This window comes from Pelophylax lessonae (genome assembly GCF_965119305.1).
Source record: "Pelophylax lessonae genome assembly, chromosome: 3".
In the NCBI taxonomy this organism is placed as follows: domain Eukaryota; kingdom Metazoa; phylum Chordata; class Amphibia; order Anura; family Ranidae; genus Pelophylax; species Pelophylax lessonae.
Genome location: NC_138770.1, coordinates 518,843,491 through 518,863,831, shown reverse-complemented (window position 1 = coordinate 518,863,831; position 20,341 = coordinate 518,843,491). Strand labels below are relative to the sequence as shown.

At 43.2% G+C, this 20,341-nt stretch overlaps 1 protein-coding gene across 1 annotated transcript in view; it reads right to left on the bottom strand.

Moving 5' to 3' along the window:
* The window catches only part of ADGB (androglobin), a 488,973-nt gene that overhangs the window by 358,867 nt on the left and 109,765 nt on the right, over positions 1 to 20,341 (bottom strand). Inside the window, exon 4 of the mRNA XM_082252536.1 lies at positions 783 to 922. Within this exon, the coding sequence (XP_082108662.1) occupies positions 783 to 922 (140 nt within the window). The remainder of the gene's footprint in view (positions 1 to 782; positions 923 to 20,341) is intronic.

Here is a 20,341-nt window from a genome sequence, read left to right as displayed (position 1 = left end):
TCTCCGTGCCCCAGCTTCCATCTCCTGCGACGTGACGTTCGCAGGGGGGTGGAACCGGCGGCAAATTCAAATGTAAAACACACCAAACACACTGATACAGTTCAAAATAAAAAAATCACATTAGTTTGCCCCCCAGTGCCCTTTCCTGCAGTTTTACTGTACTTTTTATGTATATATATATATATACGTATATATATACATGTGTGTATATATACGTATATATATACATGTGTGTATATATATATATATACGTATATATATAATAAATGTATACAGTTGGTTTGGGCTGCTCATTCACAAGAATTACATGCAAAATAATGGTACCGCTTTCAGCACCTAAAATCCAAAAGAATCATACCGCCAGGGAGGTTAATACAAGAAAGGACTTTGCTTGCTTTGGAAACCGCAGCTTGGCATTACATGCTATTATTAGGCCTGTGATCTACCAGAACATCCAGATCCTTCTCCGCTATGGAGAAATTGAGAAATTGTTTTTTTTTCAAAATTGTCTGTATTTTTTTGTTTATAGCGCAAAAAATAAAAACCGCAGAGGTGATCAAATACCACCAAAAGAAAGCTCTATTTGTAGGAAAAAAGTAAAGCAATTTTATTTTTGGGTTCAGCATCGCATGACCGCGCAATTGTCAGTTAAAGCAACGCAGTGCTGTATTGCAAAAACTGGTCTGGTCAGGAAGGGAGTAAGACCTTCCGGGGGTTGAAGTGGTTAAACAAGAATACAAGGATATTAAAAATAGTTTAAGACAATATAAAATTGGACATACTCTATACTTGCAATCTTAATGATAGCTTTGGATAATAACATTGGCCACAGTTCAGCTTCACATATTGTTGCTGGGAGAAGCAACTTGCCATCTTCGCCAAATGGAAGAGTGTCATCCACTACAATCTTTCTCCAACACCCCTGTGAAAAAAAAACAACAGAAAGACGTAAAATAAAAAAATACATGCACACAAACAAAAACTGTGATTCAGAGCAAGTTATCCAACTCTCCTACACAAAACCCTCCCACTGCTTTCCTGCGGTGGGTCGGGTGAAATTATTGAAGGCTTAAATGAACAGAAGTCACCAAAATTGTAGCTTAGCACCCCGCATGCACACTTTGTGTGACAGCCACTAATAATCTGTACTAATTTGGAAGCCGGCGCAATTCACTTCCGACTTGGTTCCTTTCACTGGTATATCTATATATAAATATCATTGCCAAGTGAAGTTGCAACGTGCCATTTATTCTAAACAACTGCTCCAAAGCTTTAATTTGTCTTTGAAAACATCTGCATCATATATTATTAAAATTGGGCATACACAAATTTAATATGGCATGCCAACACAGAAGCAAAATGTCAGAAAAACAACTAAACAATAATGCTGGAGAGAGGTGGGTGGAAGACAATCTACTGTATCATTACATAAGGAAACTTTTCCTTATTTTCCAGCAATTTTGCACCATACATCCCTAATACTATATTTATGATAAAATATTTTGTCCAAATACCAATTTATTTTAGAATACTGCCCTGAATACTGTTAGGGGATCAACCCCTGTAGAAAAATGTCTTTTTAGGATTTGGTAATTGGTAAAATTACATAACAAGAGCTTTAAAGTGAATTTTTACATTCTTCTAGGATTTAAACATAATTTAACCCTTTATAATACGCTACATTAGTTGTTTTAAATCCACTCCTTCTTTCTCTATAACATGCAGTTTAGACATACTGTATCCTTATCTCTCCCCCCCCCCCCCCCCACTAAAGGATGCATATGGCTCACAGAATCATAAGTAAGGATGTGTTTTTGGTTTTGCCCAAACCTTGCTTGCTTGACCACAGCCAAACACCATAGGTAGTATCAGTTTTTCTTTCTCTATAGTATATGACAGCTTTCTGGCAATAGTTGTTAAAGAGGAGCTTCAGTCAGCTATAAAAAAATAAATAAAAGTCAGCAGCTACAAAAAGTGGAGCTGCTGACTTTTAAAAAACAGCTAGTCACTTGTCCCACGGTCCAGCAGTGAGCTCACCCCAACCAACTTCCTCCGTCCTTCCTCGGTGGCGCCGGCATCTTCACTATGGGCACCTGGCTGTGACAGCTTGTGGCTTCACAGCCGGTGCGCACACTGCGCATGCGCGAGTCACGAGTCGCATCCTGGATTGGTGGATGCAGTCTTCTGAGACCTGTCAGTATCCCAGAAGACAACAGGGGGTGGGAGAAAGGAGAACTTCCGTTGCGGAGCGCCGAACGGAAGTGGGAAGAGATAACTGTCAAAATCCGGTACCTCCTTCACCCCCCCCCCCCCCGCTCCTCAAAAGTGCCAAATCTGCAAGAGGAGCGGGGGACAATTCCTTAAAGCATAACTTTACCTTTTGGGTGGCGTTCCGCTTTAGAGAAGCAGCAGGGGCCGGAACTCACCACAATCTGTGATTACCAGCCTCATTCATTTTCTGGTCGGTAGTCCCTGGCCATGTATATAAAGGGGCAGCAACAGCACTGACATGGCTGTCCAAATATGGCAACATGGCCTTATGTGGGCAATGACATTAACCCGACCCAAAAGGCCCCGCATCTTTGTTTATTTTTAGCTGTGGGGACCAGGAGATGTCATTTGGAGATAAGCCAATGACAGGAAGTGATCATGTCGGGGGGACCTTTTTCTTTCAGCAGATGTTGTTCATGGTGATTGACATGAATCTGCATCACTGCACAAAGTTATTAACCAGTTTTGGACCGGAAGGATTTGCCCCCTTAATGACCAGGCAATTGTTTGCGAATCGGCGCTGCGTTACTTTAACGGAAAATTGCGCGGTCATGCGACGGTGTACCGAAATAAAATTGATGTCCTTTTTTTCACACAAATAGAGCTTTCTTTTGGAGGTATTTGATCACCTGCGCGATTTTTATTTTTTGCGCTATAAACAAAAAAAGAGCAACAATTCTGAAAAAAAATATATATATTTTTCACTTTCTGCTATATAACATTCCCAAAAAACAAAATTTAAAATCAAAATGATTCATCCTTTTAGGCCAATTTGTATTCTGCTACATATTTTTGGTACAAAAAATTGCAATAAGCGTATTTTGATTGTTTGGAAAAGTTACCGCGTCTACAAACTAGGGGAAAGACTTATGTCATTTTTATTGTTTTTTTTTTTTATTAGTAATGTCGGTGAGCTGCGATTTTTAGCGGGACTGCAACATTGCGGCGGACAGATCGGACCCCTAACTGACATTTTTGACACTTTTGGGGGGACCAGTGACATTAATACAGTAATCAGTGCTAAAATTATGCATTGTTACTGTAATAATGACATTGACAGGGAAGGGGTTAACACAGTGGGTGATCAAGGGGTTAAATGTAAGCCTAGGGGAGTGTTTTTAACTGTGGAGGGGAGGGGCTTTTGAAATTATCATAGAGACCTGTGATCCTATATAGAAGGATCACAGGCACTCTGTGATCATTCCAGAAAGAAGAACGGTCAGCTGTGTTTAAAACAGTGGGGCAGGAGCTCGCCGGCAGCGGCGCGCACTCGCCCCCTAGCACCAGGCGCGCAACCGACATAGTGCTACGTCGGCTCGTGCAGGAGGGGCTGCCTGCCGCAGTAAAACTGCGACGGGTGGTCCATAAGTGGTTATTGATGGATTTTTTAACTTAAGGAATTGGTAAAAACTCTGCAAGTGTGTGTAGCACTACCCTCGAAGGAGCAGCTTGGCAATATGTGTTCTCTGTTCTGCACCTCGACTCCAAGAACAACCTCAGCCCCTCAGACACACCTGGTTGAATGAAAGTCACTGCAGGCATTTTAACACCAATATGGATACCGTTAACATGACTGTAAGTTAGTGCCTTGAAATAGACAAAAGACTGTTTAGTGGTAAATAAACTCGCTGGGTACAATTCACTAAAGGTTATCACATGTGTTATGAGGGTCACACGACCACTTAATGCATGCGATAATAAAAGTGTAAATTCACTATTGCCTGTATGTTGTATTTAGCGCAAACTAGGTATTGACCAATTATCGACAACGCCAATATATTGAGGGCTGATATGCACTTTCCCCGATATATCGGAATCGGCCCCGGAGGTTACTGATATTGTCGATATTGTCGTGACGTTATTGCGTATTTTGCACCACACACCTCCGCGCACTGGGACAGCTTCTGCCATCTTAGGCCGCCTCCCTCAGCCTCGTCTGGAGTCTGGGACTCGGGACAGTGAGTGTACAGTGCAGTGTACAGTGCACAGTGTGTTTAACACAGCCGCCATACATACGCCCACCCACAGCTGCCCGGTGCCAGCCAGCCACCCACACACCCACAGGCCTGTACCAGCCAGCCAGCCACAGGCCCTGCCTATACCAGCTAGCCAGCCACAGGCCATTGGCCTGTACCAGCCAGCCACCCACCACACAGAGTGCCAGCCAGCCACCCACCCACCAAAAGGTGCCAGCCAGCCACCAACTACAGGGTGCCAGTCAGCCAGCCACCCACCATAGGGTGCCAGCCAGCCACCCACCAAAGGGTGCCAGCCACCCACCACAGGGTGCCAGCCAGCCACCCACCACAGGGTGCCAGCCAGCCACCCACCAAAGGGTGCCAGCCACCCACCACAGGGTGCCAGTCAGCCAGCCACCCACCCACCTACCACAGGGTGCCAGCCAGCCACCACAGGGTGCCAGCCAGCCAGACACCCACCACAGGGGGCCAGCCAGCCACCCACCAAAGGGTGCCAGCCAGCCACCCACCCACCACAGGGTGCCATCCAGCCACCCACCACAGGGTGCCATCCAGCCACCCACCAAAGGTTACCAGCCAGCCACCCACCAAAGGTTGCCAGCCAGCCACCCAACACAGAGTGCCAGCCAGCCACCCACCAAAGGGTGCCAGCCAGCCACCCACCGAAGGGTACTAGCCAGCAACCCACCACAGGGTGCCAGCCAGCCACCCACCACAGGGTGCCAGCCACCCACCAAAGGGTGCCAGCCAGCCACCCACCAGAGGGTGCCAGCCAGCCACTCACCAAAGGGTGCCAGCCAGCCACCCACCAAAGGGTGCCAGCCAGCCAGCCACCCACCACAGGGTGCCAGCCAGCCACCCACCAAAGGGTGCCAGCCACTCATCACCACAGGGTGCCAGCCAGACAGTTTTTTTAAGCCTATATTCAATTTCAGTAGTGCCTTTCAAATTTCAATGGAGATGGATGCAGATATAAAAATTAAAAGTGTGGTCTGTGACTATTTCTCATCTCCATCTCCAGGAAAAGCAGCAGTGTGCAACACGTGCACATACAATGTAAGCATGGGATCAATAACTGCAAAAAACAAAAATACGTCAAATCTTTGGGTCTATCTAAGAGTTCATCATGTTGAATTATATCATGCAGCACAGAAAAAACTAAATGAATCACAAGGTGAAACATCACTATCCCAGGCAACAATACAGATATGTTTCAGAAAAAAAAACAGGTCGCTAAAATTGGATGGAAGATCCCAACAGCTGGACAGAGTAATCACAGAGATGATGGTCACTGATAACCATCCATTTACAATGAAATTTAGAAAATATTGCCAGAGATTTGAGACAGTTAGAAGCACCACATCCCTAAACAAATGGTAACTACAACTGGAAGGGGCAAAGTGGGACTTTTAAGGTGCAAATGATGGAGAAAAATCAGAATTCTCAAAAAATCACATTTTATTGTACACAAAAGACTAGGACATAACAAACATCGATTAAAATGTTAAAAGCACAAAAATGTACTCAATAATGTCAACTCTACATGTTTCGCCATCTTCATAATAGCTTCTTCAGGAGTTTGATAAACATTTCTCGAGAGTGAACATTTCTAAATTACAAAAGAAAAAGAGTGAAAATAGAACAAGTACAATCAAAACATGGGGCATGTATCAACGGTCCTATATTGAATGCCCAAAAAATTCCATGATATCAGTAGATATAATATCAACAAAATATACCTTAAGAAGACCTAAACCCTTTTGTTTGCCGGGGGTGGAGATGACGTGGGTGCAAAGGCAAGGGTGGGTGGAGAGGAGGGGATTGAGAGACCTGACCCCATAACGTTAGCCCATAGAGGAGATGCAAGCAAAGCCAAGAGTAGCACACGAAAAAATGATGATGAAACTGCAATATAGGAATATAATTGGCATAAATACCTTATGAATGAATCAATGGAAATTATTTATTTATTTATTTATTTATTTCAGGTTCTTATATAGCGCTGTCAATTTACGCAGCGCTTTACATATACATTGCACATTCACATCAGTCCCTGCCCTCAAGGAGCTTACAACCTAAGGTCCCTAACTCACATTCATACACACATAGTAGGGACAGTTTTATACAGGATCCAATTAACCTACCAGCATGTCTTTTGAGTGTGGGAGGAAACCGGAGTACCCGGAGGAAACCCACGCAGGCACAGGGAGAACATGCAAACTCCAGGCAGGTAGTGTCGTGGTTGGGATTCGAACCAGCGACCCTCTTGCTGCTAGGTGAAAGTGCTAACCATTACACCACTGTGCCGTTTTAAACTAATGGTATAATTACCAATTACCAATTATAATTACCTATACCATTTTAAACTAATGGTATAATTACCAATTAGCTAAATGACATAGGAGTACCCTGGAAAGTGCCTTAATGGTAATGATGAGGAAATGGATATCCCACCAGATCAGGAAAGAGAGAAGGACTCCTTCAAAACTATTAAAATAGTTCCATGAGTATATCCTCCATAGGAAAAAATAGCCATGATAATATTTATTGAAAAAGATGTAAAATATAAACATGAATGCTATTTACCCTGGTAATCCAGTGTAATGCAAGTCCAGGTTCTTAGGGTATTGTGTAACAATCCCATAAGGATTTATCTGATTCCGAAGGATCTTTAAATGGTTTGCTCAGATGCAGAGCTGCATAGGAAACAAGGCAAAATATATATATAAAGGGGTATTTCAATAGCCATGTTAGATTAGTCAAAAGATAGAGCAAAAGCCAAAAAGGAAATTCCATTACCGCGTGTGTCTCCAAACAAGCGTCATATTCCCCGGTGGTCTAGTGGTATACTGACCATGTGCGCCGGCATTTAAACATCTCCTCCACTCCCTCGGCGTCTGACGTCACCGAGGGAGTGAGAGCGAGACATACCCCGCCGTCCAACTGGAGCCCAATGTTAAAGTGCGTCAATAGGACGCAACCGCGTCACATCATCAAACCGGAAACCGGAAGTCGAGGATGACAGCATCCGGTCCGGTTGCCATGTCCATAGCTGTCAGCAAGAAGATAAAGATGGAAAGATGCAAGCTGAATAGAGGGAAAAGACCCATCTAAGCAGAAAAAAGGTCCCAGAAAGACCAAACCAGACATTCAGAAGGAAATCAATATCTAGAGCAGATAGATCACTAAAAACTATAATCTAGCACGAATGCATTCAATTGGCACTATAATGGATTTAATGGGAACTACGTCACATACATAAATCCAAAACGAAATACTGTAATAAAGAAAAACAGTACGATCATTAATTGAATGTATTGACCAAATGATGATAAATGAATATCTTTTTAATCTTATTTTAAAGTATATTTAAAAGGGTTCCAGCCAAGGGCGGCATTGGGAATGGGGGGCGGTGTCTCTACTAACCAGGTCGGACCAAAAACCTGGAAAAAAGTGTAGGGCACCGCGGGTGCCCATATGGGCAACAAAATTGGGGCAGGAAAATTATACTCAACCCACCAAACCTCTCACAAAGATGGAAAACTCTCACCATTCCTGCCGAGCACCCATAATCACATCCACTTACCGGCAAGGATCAGGAATTAAGAATTTTTGATTAATTTCAAAGAGGATCCTCTGTTCAATTATAGTAGATGAACTACAACTGAAAAATACAAATAAAGTGTATGGTAGATACACATTAGCATGTAATGATACATAAGACAAAGAAAAGGGACTTGTGACATATGTACTAAGTCCAATTGATCAGTCCATTACCTGAAGGTAGGGCTGAAAATGAATCAGTTGACATTTTCCTAGCCAAGAAAGGGCTTGAAACTAATGGATTCATTTATACCAGGATATTGAGTGGCCGATAAATTGAATATCCATTTAGTTTCACGTTGTAGTAAATTTTTATCTACACTTCCTCCTCGTTCATTGAGTGGAATGTGTTCCAAAGCAAAAAAAGTCATCATTCTATCATTGAAGCTATGATAAAGACCCATATGGCGGCTAATGGGGCTTTCAAACTTTTTGTTTTTTACAAGTTTAACATGATCACGAATCCGATAGAAAAAAGGCCTTTTGGTTTTTCCAACGTAGAAGGCTTTACAACTACAGGACATTATGTATACAACTCCAAAAGTCTGGCAATTGGCGTAGAAGTTGGGTCTATATATTTTACCATTTGGGAGGATGATTTCACTGGTGTTAGACACATATTTGCAGAAGTAGCATCTTCTGCAAGAGTATGTGCCTGTCAGTGATTTTTTGGACTTCCCAGAAGGGGTATAGTGACTGTGAACCAATTGATCCCTTAATGATCGCGATCTTTTAAATGTTAACTGGGGACGATCCCCAATATGTTTGGATACCTTTTCATCAGCCTCCAAAAGGTACCAAAACTTTTTTAGAATTGATCGTACCTGGTCATGCTGGCCTGAGTAACGCGTGATTAGTCGTACCCCTCCAGCATTGTTTGTTCTTTTGGTGCCAAAAATTAAATTGTTTCTATCTAATTTTTTTGCCCTGTGGTAGGATCTTAGTTAATGAACCCGTCCAAATCATAAAAATGTCATCAATAAATCTTCTCCAGAGGAGCACACTGGAAAGGAAAATCTCCAGGTCATCCTTGGAGAAGAGGTCACGCTCCCACCCTCCCAGGTGCAGGTTGGCTATGGGGACCAAGTGTGCCCCTTCCTATGCCAACCTGCACCTGGGAGGGTGGGAGCGTGACCTCTTCTCCAGGGATGACCTGGAGATTTTCCTTTCCAGTGTGCTCCTCTGGAGAAGATTTATTGATGACATTTTTATGATTTGGACGGGTTCAGTAACTATGTTGTTGAGATTTTTTGAGGTTCTGAAAACCAATGATTTCAATCTCAAGTTTACCCATATGTATAACCAGAAATCCTTGAATTTTTTGGATATTACAATCTACATTAGTGATGATGGTACCCTAGGCTCCACCCTTTTCCGCAAAACTACTGCGGGCAACACAATTTTGAAAGCAGATAGTTCTCATCCCCAACCGCTCGTATCGAGTATACCCTATAGTCAATACCTTAGATTACGGCGAAATTGTACTAAATTGGAGGATTTTGAGAGAGAGGCCAAAAATCTACAAAGGCGGCTCTTATGTAGAGGCTACAGTAGGGCCTGTTTAAAAAGATCCTACCACAGGGCAAAAAAATTAGATAGAAACAATTTAATTTTTGGCACCAAAAGAACAAACAATGCTGGAGGGGTACGACTAATCACGCGTTACTCAGGCCAGCATGACCAGGTACGATCAATTCTAAAAAAGTTTTGGTACCTTTTGGAGGCTGATGAAAAGGTATCCAAACATATTGGGGATCGTCCCCATTTAACATTTAAAAGATCGCGATCATTAAGGGATCAATTGGTCCACAGTCACTATACCCCTTCTGGGAAGTCCAAAAAATCACTGACAGGCACATACTCTTGCAGAAGATGCAACTTCTGCAAATATGTGTCTAACACCAGTGAAATCATCCTCCCAAATGGTAAAATATATAGACCCAACTTCTACGCCAATTGCCAGACTGTTGGAGTTGTATACATAATGTCCTGTAGTTGTAAAGCCTTCTACGTTGGAAAAACCAAAAGGCCTTTTTTCAATCGGATTCGTGATCATGTTAAACTTGTAAAAAACAAAAAGTTTTAAGGCCCATTAGCCGCCATATGGGTCTTTATCATAGCTTCAATGATAGAATGATGACTTTTTTTGCTTTGGAACACATTCCACTCAATGAACGAGGAGGAAGTGTAGATAAAAATTTACTACAACGAGAAACTAAATAGATATTCAATTTATCGGCCACTCAATATCCTGGTATAAATGAATCCATTAGTTTCAAGCCCTTTCTTGGCTAGGAAAATGTCAACTGATTCATTTTCAGCCCTACCTTCGGGTAATGGACTGATCAATTGGACTTAGTACATATGTCACAAGTCCCTTTTCTTTGTCTTATGCATCATTACATGCTAATGTGTATCTACCATACACTTTATTTGTATTTTTCAGTTGTAGTTCATCTACTATAATTGAACAGAGGATCCTCTTTGAAATTAATCAAAAATTCTTAATTCCTGATCCTTGCCGGTAAGTGGATGTGATTATGGGTGCTCGGCCGGGATGGTGAGAGTTTTCCATCTTTGTGAGAGGTTTGGTGGGTTGAGTATAATTTTCCTGCCCCAATTTTGTTGCCCATATGGGCACCCGCGGTGCCCTACACTTTTTTCCAGGTTTTTGGTCAGACCTGGTTAGTAGAGACACCGCCCCCCATTCCCAATGCCGCCCTTGGCTGGAACCCTTTTAAATATACTTTAAAATAAGATTAAAAAGATATTCATTTATCATCATTTGGTCAATACATTCAATTAATGATCGTACTGTTTTTCTTTATTACAGTATTTCGTTTTGGATTTATGCATGTGACGTAGTTCTGTAATGTTCCGGTACCTTTGGTACCCTAAATTACACTTTCCACAAGTGTATGCGCCCTACCATTTACTTTTGGAAAAGTGCGCATACACCTTTAAGACTGGAGCTGTCATCACTCAGCGCCGGACTAGATGGCTATTTAAGGCGTCGGTTCTCACTCACATGTGTTCGTTCAAACACCCTTATCTGGATGCTAACCTTGCTTGAAGCTTCCATGCTTGCAAGCTTACTTAGCTGACGGAACCTCGCTGCGCTGATCCCTGTATCCCGCTACTGGATCATCCGCCTCTCCTGAACCACCCTTCGGCTGTATCGCTAATAGTGCTAAGTACCCCGCAGGGGAATTCTCTATAAACTTATACTAAGCTTACACTATCTAGCTCTGCATAGTAGAGACTGTTTATCACATCTGCATAAACTAGATTGCTAGCTCTTGAGACTACTGCTACTTTTCTGCACTGGGTTGATCTCTTTTGTATGTCCACCTGCTATTCTATCATCTGCTATCATACAACATTGCTAAACCTTCCTGCATCCATCTGCTACTGTCTCACCTTCAAGTGTCTATCACCTACCACCTCCACTCAACCTATCCCTCAACCTTCATCATTGTGTTACCACATGCATAAAGTCACTCTAAGAACCAGCTTGCTAATTGTGTGTATTTACTGGCTGAAATAAGACCTTCCACACATGATGAGTCATTGAGGTTGGGAATGGTATCTCAGCATATCTCTTACATGGCTACTGACGTGGAACTATTTCTGCAGCTGAAAATCCACACCATATAAAAACGCAGGAGCGTTACAGATTGAACGAACCTAAAAATGGATTCAGCAGAAATAGTTCCAGAAATAACCACTCAGGTGACACAATTAAAACAGCAAGTATCTGCGTTAATACACGCACTTGCTGAATTAAAAGAAGACAATCAGGCTCTGTCGCAGCAGGTAATTAGACTGACACAACTTACCTCTGCTCAGTCCCCTGAACCCAAGATAAATCCCCCTTTGGTATTTACAGGCGATCGTAAAAAATTTCGCGAATTTAAAAACGCATGTGAGTTACTTTTTTTGCTAAAACCTCGTACCTACCTTACTGATCACATTAAGGTTTGTACTATTATTTCTTACCTATCAAGCGATCCTCGAGCCTGGGCAGATTCTCTTTTTGAGAAAAACGACCAGCTTCTCAACTCCTATACCTTGTTCCTGGCAGAGCTCACTAGCCTATATGATGACCCCAATAGGCAGAGTACTGCTGATCTTCAGTTAAGATCCTTGAAACAAGGAAGGAGGCCTGTGGAAGACTTTGTCGCAGAGTTCAAGAGATGGACCCTTGATTCAGAATGGAATGATGCATCTCTGAAAACCCAATTTAGGCTTGGCCTATCAGGAGCCGTTAAGGACGAGCTCGCCCGAGCGGATCTGCCAAAAACCCTGGATGCATTAATACAACTCAGTATCACCATAGATAGAAGACTACGAGAAAGAAAGGCTGAAAAGATGGGAATGCCATTATCCGTTTCCTCTCGGAGTCTGGCCGTTCCTATGGAGGTAGGAACCATACGCCCACCGCTATCAACTATGGAAAAAGCCAAAAGACAAAATGAAAATCTCTGCTTGTACTGTGCATCCCCGGATCACAAGATAAACGTCTGTCCCCTAGTCAATAAAAAGAAGGGTGAGTGTTCACATGTCTCTCTAGGAGGATTGACAACTTCATTCACTAACCCCTACATTTCTTTTTTTTTGACATTACAGTGGGACCAGAACAGGATTACTACTAAGGCCATGATTGACACAGGATCTTGTGGAAATTATATGGATATATGTTTTGCTGCTTTAAATAAAATTCCTATTATTTCTAAACTCAAACCTGTCTCAGTAAGTCTTATTACCGGTGTTCCGTTATCCTCTGGTCCGATCACCGATCAGACACAAGCACTTCTAGTCACTATTAACGAGTCTCATAGGGAGACTTCTACCTTCGATTTAATACCATCATCCCACTTTCCCATTGTGTTGGGACTTCCCTGGTTGCACACACACCAACCAACCATAGATTGGAAGAAACGGTCCTTGACCTTCCCTTCTTGTTATTGCGAGGAAACATGTAACCTCCCGTTTTCAGGGAAGATTCTGTCTGTGGTGACAGATGAGATTGCACCACTATGTTATCAGGATCTTTCTGAGGTTTTTCTTGAGAAAAATGCTCAAGCATTACCTCCTCATCGAGACTATGATTGTAGCATTGATCTACTCCCAAATAGCAAATTGCCGTTCGGTCATGTTTATCCTCTTTCACAGGATGAACTTTCCCATCTCAAAACCTATTTGAATGAGAACTTGGAAAAAGGTTTTATTAGACCTTCCACTTCTTCCACAGCAGCAGGACACTTTTTTGTTCGCAATAAAGATTCAAGTCTCAGACCTATCATCGACTACAGGAAATTGAATGCTATCACAATAAAAGATCGCTATCCTCTACCGCTTATCCCTGAGCTCATTGAGCAGGTGCGTGGAGCTACCTATTTTTCAAAATTAGACCTGAAAGGAGCATACAATCTCATTCGAATCCGTGATGGACACGAGTGGAAGACTGCGTTCAGAACTAGATACGGATTGTTCGAATATCTTGTGATGCCATTCGGCCTATGCAATGCCCCTGCAGTTTTCCAACGATTTATAAACGATATTTTTAAAGACTTACTAGATGTCTGTGTTGTGGTATATCTGGACGATATACTTATATATTCACGGACCCTGTCTGAACACATAAGACATGTAAGACTTGTATTATCGAGATTGCTTGCACATAATCTTTATGTGAAGCTGAAGAAATGCTTGTTCCATAAAGATGAGGTACTCTTTCTAGGCTACATCATATCCAAAACAGGAATCGAGATGGACATGAGTAAAATATCCTGCATTCAGGATTGGCCTACACCAACTACACGCAAGGCGCTACAGCGATTCCTGGGATTTTCAAATTTCTACAGGAAGTTCATAAAAAACTTTTCTGCTATTGTGAGACCCCTCACACAGCTCACTAGCATAAAAATACCATTTAAATGGTCAGAAGAAGCAAATAAGGCTTTCCACTTGTTAAAGACAAGGTTTACTTCCGCTCCCATATTACGCCATCCAGACCCATCCCTCCAATACATTCTGGAGGTAGATGCGTCAAACCTGGCAGTAGGAGCAATACTCTCCCAACGACCTACCCCCACTTCACCACTTCATCCAGTCGCCTTTTTTTCTAAATCCCTGAGCAGTCCCGAGATAAATTACCCCGTGGGTGAGAAGGAACTGCTTGCTATAAAATTGGCTCTGGAGAATTGGCGACATTTACTCGAAGGCACCCAATTACCAATAATTATATACACCGACCATAAAAACCTCCAATATCTTCAGACTAGCAAAACTCTCTCGCATCGACAGGTACGATGGTCACTATTCTTTCTAAGGTTTAACTTCCTAGTGACCTACACACCTGCAGATAAGAACAAAAAGGCGGATGCACTATCACGACTAACTGAAGAAAACTACTTTGAAATTCCTTCCGTTCCTATAATACCTCACAAACGCATTATTGGAGTTGTCCGTTCCTTGAAGGAAGAGGTTCTGCATGGTATAAGGTTGGATTCACCCCCACCACAACTAACTACCGATGCAGAAGGCTTCCTCTACTACAACGACAAACTTTACATACCACCTACCCTACGCACCAAGATCTTGGAATTATCGCATGATGTGCCTATGGCAGGACATATGGGTATGACAAAGACTTTCAATTTGATTTCTCGGCAATTCTGGTGGCCTGACATGAAAACATCTATACAAAAATTCGTCTCTTCATGCAATGTCTGTGCCAGGTCCAAAATTGACACTACGAGACCATCCGGTCTACTATGCAGTCTACCAATACCCCAAACTCCATGGGAGGTTCTGTCATTGGACTTCATTGTAGAATTGCCTCCTTCCAAAGGATTTAATACCATCTTGATGTCAGTGGACCATCTGACAAAGATGGCACATTTCATTGATATTCGCAGACTACCTTCGTCCAAACAAACGGCAGAACTCCTGATGAAACATGTCTTCAGATTACATGGTATCCCAAAAACTCTTTTGTCTGACCGTGGATCCCAATTTATTTCTAAATTCTGGCAAGAACTATGTCACATACTACGGATTGAGCGGAAGCTCACTTCTCCTTACCATCCGCAGACCAACGGACAGACTGAAAGAGTCAACCAATGCATCGAGCAGTATTTACGTTGTTACACTTCTTACCAACAGGATGATTGGTTGGATCTTCTCCCCCTGGCAGAATTTACCTACAACAACGCAACTCACAGTACAACCAAGCAGAGTCCGTTCTACTTGAACTATGGGTTCCATCCCTCTATTCTCCCTCCATGCATCCTTCCTTCAAATAACCCAGTAGCCTCAGACTATCTTTCCCAAATAAAGGATTCTCTGGGTTTACTAAATACTACCATTGCACACGCTCACAGTCAACAAAAGAAGTACTATGATCTTCGTAGAAGAACTTCTCCACAGTATACTATCGGGGACCTAGTTTGGCTCTCAACAAAAAACTTGAGACTGAAGATCCCTAGCAAAAAGCTTGGACCTCTGTTCTTGGGACCTTTCCCAATCAAGAAACTTATTGGAAAAGCTGCAGTGCAGCTTACATTGCCAATGGACCTAAAAATATATCCCATTTTCCATGTGTCGCTACTAAAACCCCATGTTCCGGACCAAGGAATAAGGCCTAATATTCCACCTCCCCCTCCTGTACAAGTTGAAGGTGGAGAAGAATACGAGATAAAAGAGATTCTGGATTCTCGTATCTACAGAAGAAGACTTCAGTACTTGGTTAGATGGAAGAACTATGGGCCCCAAGACGACACCTGGCTAAACACCTCTGACATACATGCCCCTAGATTAATCCGCAATTTTCATGCGAGATACCCAGACAAACCAGCTCCAGAGGCCTTCAGGAGCAGGCCTTAAGGGGGGGGTATTGTAATGTTCCGGTACCTTTGGTACCCTAAATTACACTTTCCACAAGTGTATGCGCCCTACCATTTACTTTTGGAAAGGTGCGCATACACCTTTAAGACTGGAGCTGTCATCACTCAGCGCCGGACTAGATGGCTATTTAAGGCGTCGGTTCTCACTCACATGTGTTCGTTCAAACACCCTTATCTGGATGCTAACCTTGCTTGAAGCTTCCATGCTTGCAAGCTTACTTCGCTGACGGAACCTCGCTGCGCTGATCCCTGTATCCCGCTACTGGATCATCCGCCTCTCCTGAACCACCCTTCGGCTGTATCGCTAATAGTGCTAAGTACCCCGCAGGGGAATTCTCTATAAACTTATACTAAGCTTACACTATCTAGCTCTGCATAGTAGAGACTGTTTATCACATCTGCATAAACTAGATTGCTAGCTCTTGAGACTACTGCTACTTTTCTGCACTGGGTTGATCTCTTTTGTATGTCCACCTGCTATTCTATCATCTGCTATCATACAACATTGCTAAACCTTCCTGCATCCATCTGCTACTGTCTCACCTTCAAGTGTCTATCACCTACCACCTCCACTCAACCTATCCCTCAACCTTCATCATTGTGTTACCACATGCATAAAGTCACTCTAAGAACCAGCTTGCTAATTGTGTGTATTTACTGGCTGAAATAAGACCTTCCACACATGATGAGTCATTGAGGTTGGGAATGGTATCTCAGCATATCTCTTACATGGCTACTGACGTGGAACTATTTCTGCAGCTGAAAATCCACACCATATAAAAACGCAGGAGCGTTACAAGTTCCCATTAAATCCATTATAGTGCCAATTGAATGCATTCGTGCTAGATTATAGTTTTTAGTGATCTATCTGCTCTAGATATTGATTTCCTTCTGAATGTCTGGTTTGGTCTTTCTGGGACCTTTTTTCTGCTTAGATGGGTCTTTTCCTCTATTCAGCTTGCATCCTTCCATCTTTATCTTCTTGCTGACAGCTATGGACATGGCGACCGGACCGGATCTGTCATCCTCGACTTCCGGTTTCCGGTTTGATCATGTGACGCGGTCGCGTCCTATTGACGCACTTTAACATTGGGCTCCAGTTGGACGGCGGGGTATGTCTCGCTCTCACTCCCTCGGTGACGTCAGACGCCGAGGGAGTGGAGGAGATGTTTAAATGCCGGCGCAAATGGTCAGTATACCACTAGACCACCGGGGAATATGACGCTTGTTTGGAGACACACGCGGTAATGGAATTTCCTTTTTGGCTTTTGCTCTATCTTTTGACTAATCTAACATGGCTATTGAAATACCCCTTTATATATATTTTGCCTTGTTTCCTATGCAGCTCTGCATCGGAGCAAACCATTTAAAGATCCTTCGGAATCAGATAAATCCTTATGGGATTGTTACACAATACCCTAAGAACCTGGACTTGCATTACACTGGATTACCAGGGTAAATAGCATTCATGTTTATATTTTACATCTTTTTCAATAAATATTATCATGGCTATTTTTTCCTATGGAGGATATACTCATGGAACTCTTTTAATTGTTTTGAAGGAGTCCTTCTCTCTTTCCTGATCTGGTGGGATATCCATTTCCTCATCATTACCATTAAGGCACTTTCCAGGGTACTCCTATGTCATTTAGCTAATTGGTAATTATACCATTAGTTTAAAATTTGATAACTTCCATTGATTCATTCATAAGGTATTTATGCCAATTATATTCCTATATTGCAGTTTCATCATCATTTTTTCGTGTGCTACTCTTGGCTTGGCTTGCATCTCCTCTATGGGCTAACGTTATGGTGTCAGGTCTCTCAATCCCCTCCTCTCCACCCACCCTTGCCTTTGCACCCACGTCATCTCCACCCCCGGCAAACAAAAGGGTTCAGGTCTTCTTAAGGTATATTTTGTTGATATTATATCTACTGATATCATGGAATTTTTTGGGCATTCAATATAGGACTGTTGATACATGCCCCATGTTTTGATTGTACTTGTTCTATTTTCACTCTTTTTCTTTTGTAATTTAGAAATGTTCACTCTCGAGAAATGTCTATCAAACTCCTGAAGAAGCTATTATGAAGATGGCGAAACATGTAGAGTTGACATTATCGAGTGCATTTTTGTGCTTTTAACATTTTAATCGATGTTTGTTATGTCCTAGTCTTTTGTGTACAATAAAATGTGATTTTTTGAGAATTCAGATTTTTCTCCATCATTTGCATCCATTTACAATGGTGTCTGGCTCTGGATTTAAGCGGTTGATGTCCATAGTTGAGCCAAGGTACACACTGAATAGTGACAAGTATTATTGAACCGAAATGCTGGGAAAGATTCGCCAAAGGATCGTTGAGAAAGTGGAGGCTATGTTGAAACCAGAGCTGGCAACTCACTCTCATTCACGACTGACTGCTGGTCAGGACAAACAGAATCACTAATGAGTCTTAGATGCCACTTCGTTGACAGCAGATGGACAAGAAGGAATTTGGTGTTGAATATAAAAGTGATGCAAGGATCCCACACTGGGAAGTACATTAGAGAAAGGTTTCTAGACATGCTAGAAGAATGGGGAATCACCAAAGACCGAGTGATGTTTGTGCTTCGAGACAGCGGAGCGAACATGGTGAAAGGAATGAGACTTGCTGAAGACTTTGGCCTACCAAAAAACAACTTGATTAACGCGGTTCCTATACGATGGAACTCAACACTTCACATGCTGCAAAGAATGCTGGAACAGAAGCGAGCTCTTACCATATATTCAGGTGAATACGGAGGATATTCTTGTCCTTCTGCTGATCAGTGGGACATTGTAGCCAATGTCATTGAGACCCTCCTCCCCACAGAGGAAGTGACACTAGAGGTGAGTCATTACAACTCATCAGTGTCATCTGTCATGCCATGTGTGAGAGTGCTGAAGATGCTTCTTCAAGAGAATGAAGGATCCAAAACACGTGGCACTAAAACATGTAGGCAGGCCATGAAGGACAGCCTCACCAAACGTTTTGAGAAGCATGAAGAGAATACAAATGTTGTGCTTGCATGTCCTCGATTCAAGAACCATCCTTTCTCTTCTGATGATGTATTGGCCAAGGAAAAACAATGGCTGACTGAAGATATTTTTTTTTTTTGAAAATTTGTTTTTATTGAATTTTTGCACAAAAAAACAGACAAGACAATGCCACGCAGGGCAACAAGCATAAACAGTGACAACAGGTCAAACCCCTCCCATACCACCCCCCACCCACCCCCCCCCCCACTCCAGGCTCCATCCAGCACGTCAAGTGGAAAAACAAAGCATCCATCAGTAATAAAGATATCCCTCAAGACTGCTCCAATTATCCAGTAGTAAGGTCATAGAACATATAGATTAGTCCAGCATAGAGCCCACTAGCAGCAACCCCATGGCTTAGTCAAAAAATAGAGAGACTTCTATACATGCAGTAAGAGCACAATGAACAGGAAAATATCACCGACCGGCATGTCCACCCCCCTCCCCCCCCAGACAATCCCGAACAGTAGCACACAGAACACTAAAGCTGATCAACGGAGGTCGAGGCCGGAGAGTCTATCCATGTTTTCCATACTTTATCAAACTTGCGGGGACATCCCCTACTGAGATACGTGGCCTTATAGAGCGGAGTCACTTTATTAACCAAGCCTTTCCAGAAAAGGATCGTGGGAGCCAAGGGACTCTTCCAGTGTAAGAGCAGAGCCTTGCGCGCATAGAAAAGCAGCAAGCTGACCAGAGTACGAACGGCCCTCGCAGGGGCCAAGCCATCCACCAACCCCAAGAGGCAAACCTCCACGGAGCTGGGGACCGGAATCTTAACCACCTCCACAATACAAGCTAAGACGGATGCCCAATAGTCCTTGACCACCGGGCACCCCCAGAAGATGTGACTGAAGTCCGCCGGTGAATGGGAACAACGCCAGCACTCCGCCGAGGCCGTCTGATAAATACGTGCCAGCCTCGCCGGCGTGTAATAAATCCGATGCAGAAATTTAAATTGAATCAGACGGTCCCTCGCAGAGACCAGGTAGGCGAACGGTGAACTCCACATATCATCCCAGTCATCACCATCCAGGTCAGGCACCTCCTCCACCCAGCGTTCCCGACACCTACGTACAGCAGGTGGAGTGATAGCGAACAATTCCCTGTACAATTCTGAGAGAGGCTTCCGCATATCCGCCGCTTGTATCGCCGTTTCAAGAGCTGAAGCTTTAATCACAACCCGAGAGGAACCGAATTGTGCCACAAACGCATGGCGAAGTTGAAGATAGCGAAAAAAATACCCATTTGGAAGATCATAACGCGCCTTCAGGGCATCAAGGGTGCACAGCTCCCCACCAGAGACAATATCCCCCAGCAACTTCACCCCTTTAACGGCCCAGATGGTAGGATCAGGGATCGAGGCAAAATGAGGAAACTTGGGGTTCCACCACAATGGGGAGGCCGGGGAAACACCAGTGGCTCCTGGCTCCACCAGCACCTGCATCTGTTCCCAGGCTTTGATGGTAGAACGCATCGTTCCTGTCAGCTTAAATGTAGCCCTGGACCCTCGATGCAG